Source organism: Arachis hypogaea, chromosome 1 (genome assembly GCF_003086295.3).
Source record: "Arachis hypogaea cultivar Tifrunner chromosome 1, arahy.Tifrunner.gnm2.J5K5, whole genome shotgun sequence".
In the NCBI taxonomy this organism is placed as follows: domain Eukaryota; kingdom Viridiplantae; phylum Streptophyta; class Magnoliopsida; order Fabales; family Fabaceae; genus Arachis; species Arachis hypogaea.
The window spans coordinates 95,988,204-96,000,718 of NC_092036.1; the positions used below are offsets into that span (position 1 = coordinate 95,988,204).

General features: G+C 29.3%; 1 protein-coding gene across 1 annotated transcript; it reads right to left on the reverse strand.

Annotated features, from left to right (window-relative positions):
- Nucleotides 1–164: 164 nt before the first annotated feature.
- Nucleotides 165–4,736, reverse strand: LOC112697971 (probable receptor-like serine/threonine-protein kinase At5g57670). Its single transcript, XM_025751395.3, has 7 exons — nucleotides 4,026–4,736; nucleotides 3,689–3,943; nucleotides 3,399–3,556; nucleotides 3,208–3,287; nucleotides 3,004–3,139; nucleotides 2,783–2,932; nucleotides 165–470 (listed from the first exon to the last, which is right to left on the reverse strand). Exons 1-7 carry the CDS (start codon nucleotides 4,246–4,248, stop codon nucleotides 297–299), a joined length of 1,176 nt encoding a protein of 391 aa, XP_025607180.1. The 5' UTR covers nucleotides 4,249–4,736; the 3' UTR covers nucleotides 165–296.
- Between the last annotated feature and the right edge of the window lie 7,779 nt (nucleotides 4,737–12,515).

Here is a 12,515-nt window from a genome sequence, read left to right on the forward strand (position 1 = left end):
ACATAGAAAACTTAGAAACAAGTGGACCTATTAAAACCAATTATTAGTGTCTTGTTTCACATAAAGACTTCACCATTGAATAATGATTAGTGGCGGAAAACAACTTTACTCTGTCATTTTCCTCTCACGTTGCCGACATAATAAAGTTCAATTAAACTTAAAAATAAAAATAACAATAAAGAATAATACTCTTTTAAGTTTTAACATATCATCATCCATGTATACATACACTACTAGCTAGTGTCACTATTTGGGTAATAATTGAAAGTGGCACCTAACTCTTTAAAATTTAACCTCTAAATATATGTACTTGCAGTGGAATCAGGTAGTGACATTGATAATGAAGTGTCATATTCATATTCAAGATCATCAAAACCCCAAAACTCTTCCTCTTCATCTTCCTCTTCTTCTTCCTCTGGCATTTTCCACTTCTCTCTGTCAATTTCACCCTCTTCCATTACCTCTAATACCTGTGACAAACCATGTTAAATACCCATCTACCAACCAGGACAAAATTAACACTCTAGTTTGCAATTTATCTTAGGTACAGTCGACTTTACGTAAAGTTGATAATTGAAATTGTTAGATAATTTGACTAATTTGACTAAATTTTTATGTAACAGTTCTCAACTATTAACTTTACCTGAGATCAATTGCATCTGAATTTTCATATATGTTAAAAGAATGTTGTGTTCTGATTAATGAGTTGTTAGAAGTACTAGTATATATGTGTTCATGCATAGCAAATATTAATTGCTACGGTTGTGTAAGTTACAACAATAACAAGGTACGAGGCCCACAATCCCAATGAATTGCATGTCTTTCACCTCTTTGTTAGTTAAAGGCATAAATCAAATCACTACCACAACCATTAAACTTACTTTATGAGCTGTTTCTCAAGAGAAATATACACTTCATATGAATAACTACTACCTTTATTTCTTAATATATATTTGTCCTTTTTTTTGTAAAAAAAGTTATTTATAATAATATTTTAATTTGATGCATTGTAAATACATAATTTTACACAATTATCCAATTAAATTTACGCAATTAAAGGGTTTAAGTATGAAGTTTTAAAATTAGTCACTTTTACTAATGCGACAATATACGATTGGTTGATATATGTATACCAATCGGTAAACAATAACATTAGTTTTTTTATAATATTTTAATTTAATTATAATAATTAGATAATTATTATGGTTAAATTGTCTTCGTGCAACTTTAAGATCACATGTTCAAGTCGTAAAAACAACTATTGATATAATTATTAAATTAAATTGCGTGGAATACACATTTTGGATGCAATCTTTTTTTAATGTTTGTGCACCAAATTGTCATTTTTTAATAATTAAATAATCATTAATTGTTTTTATTTAATTGATTAAAAATAACTTTATCTACATATATGATTTTATAAATTATTTTGATTTATTATTTATTATTATTTTTAAATGTTTTTTATAGTTCTATTGACCATTTCTTTGTTCATTTTTTTAATGGACTATTTTCAATTGAAGAATACATTATTAGATATTTTTCACACTATAGTATTTTCTCAATTCCTCACTGTTGTAGTGTTGTATATGAATAGGCTACTACATATATTATCTGTTGTCAACTATCATAAGTTAGGTAGCACATAACATCGAGTGACTAAAGAATTTTGCATGGAAAAAAAAATGGAGTCAAGAAATTTGAATGCATCTAATTGATGCATCATATTTCTGCCTATTGAAAATGATGAGTTATAACTTCAAAGTAAAGCCTTTGATACGTAATTAAATAAAATGATAGCTGAGAATGAATATTATTTTTTAGATTTATAGTTTATTTGTCACTTGGCAATCTACTAAAAGGGAATGGTTGGATTAGTGAACACGCCATACATGCTTATAGATAACACGACAAAGTGGAAATGCTTTTTTTTTTAACCTATGTTTTGGACACTTCTTTAGATATTTGAGAAATAATTGTGTATACATAATAAATACTAAACGATTTATAGTCAAATTTCTTTTTTTTTTTTTAATGTGATTAATGTGCTATAGTAATTAAAAAGAAAATTATTCCCATCACCATATCACATAGTCATAGTACCTGTATTAAAATATCTATGTATAATAACTTATCTTCCACTTAGAAATTTTAATGCTTTAAGGGATTACTAATAGAGATGAGGTATAAAATATTTTCCCTAAGCAATGGGATTTTTAAAAATGGCAACTAGGTCAGTCGTATTCTGCTCTACGTAAGAAAAGATATGAGATATATGACATTTATGGTATCAGAAAATATTAATATAATTTCACTTACATCAAATGGTGCTACTTGGTGCAATATTCCTTAGTGATATGCGAACTCCGGAAATTTTTTATTTTTTTATTTAATTTATGCTGGAATTTTTTTAAGTTAAATTGAATTCTAAATTATAATATTATGTAATGAAATTACTTTTTTAAAAAAATTTAAATTGATAGAAAAAACACAAAAAAACACGTAATATTATTATTTTTTTTTGTATTAAATTGAATTTAAATAAATAAATTATAAAAATTTTGATATTATCTCATAAAATTATTTATCTCAAAATTTTAAACTAATAAAAAAATAGAGTTTAAGAAGACAAAATTGAAAATTGATAGTTGTTAAATGATAATTTAGTCAAATCTGTTCAATCATTTAACAATTTCGCTATCAACTCGAAATGAAGTTACCTACACCCGAGTTTTTACTAATAAAGAAGCATATTATATTATGTAGGGAAGTTTTATGTTACCTGAGTCATGGTTGGTCGCCAAATTGAAGAAGCCCGAATGCACAAGGATGCTGCAAAGGCAAGTCTCTTTAACTCTCCTCCATCATACTCCCCTTCAAGCCTTGGATCCACAAGCTTCTCTTCCTCCCCTTTCTTCAATATTGGTTTTGCCTACTCAACAACAATTAACTTAACACATTTCCCATCAATAATGTACAAGAAAGTAACATTGAATTACTCACCCAAGTATGCAAGCTTTGGTGAGACCCATCAACTGGTTTTCTTCCAGAAATGAGTTCAAGCAAGAACACACCAAAAGCAAATACATCTGTCTTCTCATCCACAACTCCATGCAGATAGTATTCTGGTGCCAAATGACTGCAAAACAATCTCATTCATTTTCATACACCACATTGGGCCAAATAAAAACAGTAACTTTAACTTACCCAAATGTCCCTTCTATTGGGCCAATTGAATGATGACTCCATTGAGATGGAAGCCATTTTGCTAATCCGAAATCAGATATCTGATTCAATCAAATTCAAAAATCAAAACCACTTAAACAGTTAAACTCTCTTTTCTCATGAGAGTAAACTAACCCATCAAAATTCAAAACCACTGCAACAGAAAACAAGACCTGAGGTTCAAAATCTTCTGTCAAAAGAATATTTGATGCCTTAATGTCTCGGTGGATTATCCTTCTCTTGCAACCTTTGTGCAAGTAATGGAGGCCACGTGCAGTTCCAACAGCTATCTTATGCCTTGTTTTCCAATCCAAAGTATCCAACTTTTCATCTACCCAAAAAGTAACAATAATATCATTAGCACCTTTCCTTCTTTTTTCAAAAACCCAGATAAAGAAAACAAGTTTTTGCTGCCAAAATTTCAAACTTTATTAAAAAAAAGTAATTTTTTTTATTCATTTACCATGAAGAAGGGATGCAACAGAGCCTCTGGTAGATAGCATGAAAACAAGGTAAAGGCCATTGTCAATACAGCAACCAAGAAGTGGCAAAACATTGTTATGGTGGACATGGCCGATTGTACCAATCTCTGTTAGAAACTCTTTCTCTTTCCTCTCATCTCTGCAAGTTCTTGTGAGCCTCTTCACTGCAATCTCCTCTCCATCCTTCAGTGTTCCCTTGTATACCTCTGCATACCCTCCTTTTCCAACCAAATTCTCTGAACCCAAAAAAAAAAAAAAAAAACTTAGCTTTCAATTCAAAATATTTGTAATGTTCATTTCAAGTGAGAGTTAAAATACCTGAGCTGAAACCATTGGTGGCATCAAAAAGTTCTTCATAGGAGAAGCACTTCCAAGAGGGTCTTGGTGAACAATGTTGTTCATGTGGAAGAAGAACAGTATCTGAGCCCTTATATAAGTTTTCACCACCGGTTGAACCGCTCCGGCTCAGAGATTGGTCTCCAAAACTACGCCTTTTCAGAGAGAAGAGCCTCTTCAAGCTGCTGGTCCGAATGTATTTCATTGCAACAATGAAAACAGAGTACTCTGTTTTTCATGCAGAGGAGATAACAGAGGACTCTGTTTCATGCAAAGAAGAGGAAAAAAGATGATGATAAAACTGTTTTGTGTACTGTGTACTAGGGACAGTTAAAAGGGTTTAAATGCTTTCTCACGTTTATCTATGAAATACTACTCCTCCTATATGACACTGCTTTTTCAAATTTCAAGGTCCATAAAACAAATTTGAAAAAATAGAAAGAAAACTTGAAGGAGCTTATGCTTATTTGATCTTGGTCTTAGGAAAAAAGAATAAAGAAGGTTTAGAAAACTAGGCATATGAGCCTATTCAACTCTTTGGCTCTTCTATTTATGTGGCTTTTCATTTGGTTAATTATTTAGGTATCTGCTATTGTGAGTCACATTTGCAATGTAATAGCCGTACAAGGTGATAATTATGCCATGTTATTATGTTAGCTTTGTTGTAATAATAATAATATTAATAATAATAATAATGATATGAGTCTCACCCATCTAGAACAATTTAGAAGATGCGTGCTCCGTGACTTCTTCCTCAATTTTGTATTTCACAAGAATAAAATATTTGTGCTAACATTTTTAGATATTTCTTTCTTTGTCACTCTGCTTATTTTCATTTGACCATGTATCATATATCATATTGAATAACTTAATGTTAACTTCATTGCTATTAATTATACACTAATTAATAGCTTCGATGTTACAAGCCCTGTGTTTCAAAAAGAAGTGAAAAGAAAAGAGAGGGAAGGCAAACTTCACCTCCATATGTCAGATTCCAAGTCTCTATAGTCTCTGGTGTTGGCACTGTTTGTTCTAACATACTGAGAGAGAGATTGATAGATTGAAATTTAGTATTATATTTATTGGTTCAAAGATTAATATTAAAATTTTTATTTTTTTTAATTTTTAGTATTTTAATATTTTTAAAAAAATGAGAATATAGGAGATTAAAATTTTTAGAAATAGAGACTGAAATTTTAATAACATTTTATATCTAAAATACTCTTATTTTAATAAATTAATTCCAATTTTACTCTTTGTGTAAATTAAATTAAAATTTCATTCTTGTTTTAATCCCTGTTTCTCATTTTACACCAAACAAAATACTAAGATTTATTCTAATCTCTGTCTCTCGATCTCAATCTTTCCGTCTCTGTCTCTCTACTAAACACTACCTTATATTATTATTATTATTATTATTATTATTATTATTATTATTATTATTATTATTATTATTATTATTATTATTATTATTATTATTATCATTAGCCATATCCAATTAAGGTAATGGTTCAGGTAAACTACTTTGTATTTATGATTGGAAAACGAAATGCAATGAAAATGCACCGTCTATTACTTTCAAATTGTGTAATGAAAGCGTTGCAAATTACTTTAATTTCTTTCTCTTTTTCTTTTTATTTTTCCGGATGAAGACTAGTGCTTTGAATTTTTGGACTTTTGTGTGTATATATTAGTATATATGTATATTATAAAGTTTGCTCTACATTAAACTGATTTAATAAATATTAAAATCAATTCGGCTTGTATCATTTCATTGAGTATGGGCTTATTATTTTGTGTGTGGAGACTGGAGACCATATTATTTAATTACATATTTTATGATAATAAATTAGAAAGTAAGCTTTGGATGGCTATAGAAGGGTTCAAGTCTCCAAGAGTCCAAGTTATATGAATACATTACACTTAAAAATAAAACAATGGAGGTCACAATTAAGAAATTTGTGTTGTTTTCATTATTTAATACGAGTTCAATTTTGATATACTATCAATATAAGAATTTTTATATTATTATAAGATTGAATTCGTGTGTTTAATTGATCTTTTAAATAATAAGTTTAAAAATAATTATTTATTTCATATATTATTTTTAATAATTTTATGTATATATTAAAAATTAGTTACTGAATCAATTACTAGCAGAAACAGATCTAAAAATTTGGTAGAAAAAAATTAAAAATTAAAATATTATATTATCAAATATAATATTATATATTCATTAATATATATAATTATAATTAATATTTTTTATTAAAAAAATACTAATAAGTATTTGTTATATAAAAATTTTATCTTAGTTCTTATAATTTTTTTATTTTAGATTCGATAAAATATAAAAATATCTATTTTTTATTAATTTACTTTGTTGAGTATTATTGTGATAATAAGTTATATTTTTATGCTTCATATCATAAAATAATATACTATAAAATAATATAAATAAGTTGTCTAATAATTTTGTTATATGCATTTAAAATATATAAAATATAATTATTTTAATCAATTTACTTAATATGTTATTAATTTAATATCATGAAAAAATTTTTTAAAATAATTTACTTTTATATATGTATTATAATATATAAAGATTTTTTTTAGTTATTATAAATATTAAAGTATTTTTATACGATAATAGGTGTGAAAATTAAGAGAAAAATATTTAAAAACAAAAAAATTAAAGATTTAAAATTTTATTTAATCGAAAAGTGATTGACAATAATATTTTTCTCAATTTAAAGATTGTTACCTGTTTTTTAGTTTAATAATTTAATTATTTATCTAAGATAATTATTTATTCTATTTTTTAAATAAAATTATATAATATATAATAACTTTATATACTTAAAATTGTTAATTTTATTAAAAAAAGTTGAGAGACCAAGACTTATGCTTGTCCCCTTAATTCCGTCTCTGTCTTTAACTATTAGTATAAAATATATGTTAAAATATAAAATACACATTGAAAATAAATTAAATAATTAAATAATGTATATGTTTATATACTTATATATTGGTTAATTTCAGCATGCACATAACATTTTTACTATTTAGTTCGATTCATATTTTTTAAACTTCTTTTTTCTTTTTTTTTTTAAGTTAAACTTCTTTTAGGTCTTTTGGTATAACAAAAACGTTTACTTTTATAAAGAGCATAAATAATTATTGGACTCCATACGCCTCTAAAGTTTAAACTTCATGGTCCAATAAGAGAGAGAAAAAAATGTAAAAATATTTGTATAAATTAGTTAGACTAACAAAAAAGATTAGTACTTGATAACTTGAAATTGATTATGAGAATTCTATTCCATATGCCAGAGTCCAGAATTAGGTGGGACTTAGTGCGCTTATACATAACAAGTCAAATAATCACAAAACCAAATCAAATGTTGAAGCTCTTTTATTTGGGTATTTATCAAACCCTCTTTATAAAAGTGAAAGATAAAATTTTATTCAATTGGAAAAAGTGCCCCAAATAAACAAGAAGAAAGAAATAAAAATCGGTTCATCATTCATCTGCATATGAACAGTGGAGGAATAATTAAAAACCTAACCCTTTGAAATACATCTGAAGCAGTTAATTATAACCAAAAATAAATAAACAGTTTTCCTAAAAATGCACATACATTATTGTTTTGTGTTACCTATATAGTAATAAAAATTAGTCTCACGTCACCAATAATTAGCTAAAGAATTATGCAACAAGTGTCACTAGCTAAAGACAGCACCGGATAACCTCACTTTCATTTCAAATGTAATTATTGATTATTGTTCCTTAGTTATAACTGGTCCAGTTTTTTATCCCTATATATATATTTCAAGCTTTTATTATCATCATTTACGGTATTAATTAAAAACAAAATTGTGGTAAACAGAAGCTATCATATACGAATACTGACACGAATACGGAACACAACACCGTATAAGATATATCGATATGCGAATTTTAAAATTTTATATGACACGAAAATACGTATATATATAAAATATAAAGTGTTTTTTAGATAAATCGTAATGATATTTTGATATTTTATTAATATTAAAATATAAATTAATATTTTTAATTATTTTTAATGTCTTATTTTAATTATATTAAGTATTTAAAATATTTTTTTATTTTAATAATAATATATATTATATCTAAATTTATTTTAAGAATATATGTTAAGAATAAGACTGGACACGCTGACACGTGATGATATTTAAGTGTGTTGAGAAGTGTTTAGAGAAAAAAAAATTATTTTTTATTAAGACATGGTTGGACACAACAAACACACATATCTATGAGTATTGTCAGCAAAATGTCCGTCATATCTCAAATAATAAATATAAATTACATATCTCAAATAATATCAATATCAGTCATATTTATTAATTTGAAATAAATAGAGTCACGAGCTAAAGCAAGGGCACTTCTGGATCATATACATGAAAGAGCTTTCCATAGCTTATACACGAAATTATATTTGTACGTTTTTTGAGTATACATGCAACCTCATCCTTTAGCATTAAAAAAATATAGTCTCATCGTAAAAAGAAAATATACGAATAAGTGATAGAATTACTATATATGTATGTATATATATAAGAGGACCACTGAGTAGTAGTGTTTTATAATTTATATATTAGGGCTCCGCTACACATACAAACAAATAACGCATACAATTCTTACAAGTTGGCCCAACTCAGGTTTAATCCACGCGCACTCCCTCCCTTTAAATGGAGCGTCAATTTCACGCGCGTCACTCGAATGATTACGCTTCGAAAAAACCGCTCGTTATGGCTCACTCTTCCTCTTCTCCTTCAAAGATAACACAAATCCTCAAGTTTCGAGCAACATTCCAAACTGAAGAGACATTTGAACTCGTCGCGAATAATAGCAGAAACCATCAACAAAATATTATTCAAGGTACGTTATTGTTTTACTCATCTTGTACATTTTTCACATTTCTGTTTCTGATTTCGAAATCAAAGAACTATATTTTACTGTTCTTCTATGTTCTTCTAGGTTTTATTGATCTTTTTGTTCTAAGAAATTGAACACACGGTGTAAATATATTTGATCCAACTATAAGTAAATTTTTTTTCCATAATTAAACTCTCTATGGTGTATTCAAAATGTCTGATTTACAGGTACTATAATATGAAGTGGTGATCCAGATAGATTGGAACACATATATGACGGTCTGCATAGAGATCTGCATAATACACCCAAACACAGACTATAAATACACCCGATAAAAAATTAAATTTACACCTCTGCTGCAGATTTTAACCCAACACTACCTGAAAGCCACTTGTTGTCCACAAGACCAAAATTAATTAAACTCTCTCTGGTGTATTCAAAATGTCTGATTTACAGGTACTATAATATGAAGTGGTGATCCAGATAGATTGGAACCCATATATGACGGTCTGCATAGAGATCTGCATAATACACCCAAACACAGACTATAAATACACCCGATAAAAAATTAAATTTACACCTCTGCTGCAGATTTTAACCCAACACTACCTGAAAGCCACTTGTTGTCCACAAGACCAAAATTAATTAAACTCTCTCTGGTGTATTCAAAATGTCTGATTTACAGGTACTATAATATGAAGTGGTGATCCAGATAGATTGGAACCCATATATGACGGTCTGCATAGAGATCTGCATAATACACCCAAACACAGACTATAAATACACCCGATAAAAAATTAAATTTACACCTCTGCTGCAGATTTTAACCCAACACTACCTGAAAGCCACTTGTTGTCCACAAGACCAAAATTAATTAAACTCTCTCTGGTGTATTCAAAATGTCTGATTTACAGGTACTATAATATGAAGTGGTGATCCAGATAGATTGGAACCCATATATGACGGTCTGCATAGAGAACTGCATAATACACCCAAACACAGACTATAAATACACCCGATAAAAAATTAAATTTACACCCCTGCTGCAGATTTTAACCCAACACTACCTGAAAGCCACTTGTTGTCCACAAGACCAAAATTAATTAAACTCTCTCTGGTGTATTCAAAATGTCTGATTTACAGGTACTATAATATGAAGTGGTGATCCAGATAGATTGGAACCCATATATAATGGTCTGCATAGAGATTTGCATAATACACCCAAACATAGACTATAAATACACCCGATAAAAAATTAAATTTACACCCCTGCTGCAGATTTTAACCTAACACTACCTGAAAGCCACTTGTTGTCCACAAGACCAAAATTAATTAAACTCTCTCTGGTGTATTCAAAATTTCTGATTTACAGGTACTATAATATGAAGTGGTGATCCAGATAGATTGGAACCCATATATGACGGTCTGCATAGAGATCTGCATAATACACCCAAACACAGACTATAAATACACCCGATAAAAAATTAAATTTACACCCCTGCTGCAGATTTTAACCCAACACTACCTGAAAGTCACTTGTTGTCCACAAGACCAAAATTAATTAAACTCTCTCTGGTGTATTCAAAATGTCTGATTTACAGGTACTATAATATGAAGTGGTGATCCAGATAGATGGGAACCCATATATGACGGTCTGCATAGAGATCTGCATAATACACCCAAACACAGACTATAAATACACCCGATAAAAAATTAAATTTACACTCCTGCTGCAGATTTTAACCCAACACTACCTGAAAGCCACTTGTTGTTCACAAGACCAAAATTAATTAAACTCTCTCTGGTGTATTCAAAATGTCTGATTTACAGGTACTATAATATGAAGTGGTGATCCAGATAGATTGGAACCCATATATGACGGTCTGCATAGAGATCTGCATAATACACCCAAACACAGACTATAAATACACCCGATAAAAAATTAAATTTACACCCCTGCTGCAGATTTTAACCCAACACTACCTGAAAGCCACTTGTTGTCCACAAGACCAAAATTAATTAAACTCTCTCTGGTGTATTCAAAATTTCTGATTTACAGGTACTATAATATGAAGTGGTGATCCAGATAGATTGGAACCCATATATGACGGTCTGCATAGAGATCTGCATAATACACCCAAACACAGACTATAAATACACCCGATAAAAAATTAAATTTACACCTCTGCTGCAGATTTTAACCCAACACTACCTGAAAGTCACTTGTTGTCCACAAGACCAAAATTAATTAAACTCTCTCTGGTGTATTCAAAATTTCTGATTTACAGGTACTATAATATGAAGTGGTGATCCAGATAGATTGGAACCCATATATGACGGTCTGCATAGAGATCTGCATAATACACCCAAACACAGACTATAAATACACCCGATAAAAAATTAAATTTACACCCCTGCTGCAGATTTTAACCCAACACTACCTGAAAGCCACTTGTTGTCCACAAGACCAAAATTAATTAAACTCTCTCTGGTGTATTCAAAATTTCTGATTTAAAGGTACTATAATATGAAGTGGTGATCCAGATAGATTGGAACCCATATATGACGGTCTGCATAGAGATCTGCATAATACACCCAAACACAAACTATAAATACACCCGATAAAAAATTAAATTTACACCTCTGCTGCAGATTTTAACCCAACACTACATGAAAGCCACTTGTTGTCCACAAGACCAAAGTTTAGCAGAAAATCATTCCAATTCCTATCAAATGAGTCTTTGCTATGAGAGTTTCATTTTCCCTCTCTGCTACATATAATCAATTGATTCTTAATCTCGTTTTCCTTTCTATTTGTGCTCCGAACTCTTGTAGAAAAACCTGCAACCTTGGTATAGTTCCTGTAAAATTTTCCAGCATCTTCAAGGGTGGTAAAGGTCATTCCAACCTTCGGAACAAACTGGTCATCAACAACAGAGATGTTGCAGAATACACCATGTCAAAAACTATAAATACACCATGTCAAAACGAAGCTGGAGTTACAGAGAGAAAAGCTAACGTCAATGACGAAGAACAAACCAATGAGAAAGGAGAGGAAAAGAACGATCGAAAAACTAGGGGAAGACGCGCGAGAAGAAGAACGATGAAATTTGAAAAGAAAGAAAACAAAGAAGGAAACAAATCTTTTAAATTTGGTAGTTATACAAACGCGGGATCTTTGTATAGTGCGTGTAAGTGACGTAGGAGTTGCAGCACGTTTTAGTGGATTAGGCGTTAATAAACTTGTAATAGTTACAAGCCCTAATCGCTTGTATACTAAGCTTTTCTCTATATATAAATATGTAAGTGTTGGGGTGGGACAAGGTCACTTTCTAGCCAACTTAGGAGTAAACATTGTTGTGTTGTTACCTTAGCCATTAAAATACCGTGAAAACTCATATGCAGTTAACTTTACGTGAAATTGATAGTTGAGAATTGTTAAATGATAATTTAGTCAAATTTATTAAATTATTTAACGACTCTCAACTATCAACTTTACATGAAATTAGGTGTAAAACGCATACACCAGTTATTTATGCGAATGAAATTTG

What these genes read in the sequence shown, in the direction of transcription:
- LOC112697971 (XM_025751395.3), bottom strand. Translation starts at nt 4,248, where the DNA reads ATGAAATACATTCGGACCAGCAGCTTGAAGAGGCTCTTCTCTCTGAAA. An exon ending in TGTTGCATCCCTTCTTCATG is followed by an intron (nt 3,557 to 3,688) that starts GTAAATGAATAA and finishes CTTTTTGGGTAG; the next exon opens with ATGAAAAGTTGGATACTTTG. An exon ending in CCAATAGAAGGGACATTTGG is followed by an intron (nt 3,140 to 3,207) that starts GTAAGTTAAAGT and finishes ATTGTTTTGCAG; the next exon opens with TCATTTGGCACCAGAATACT.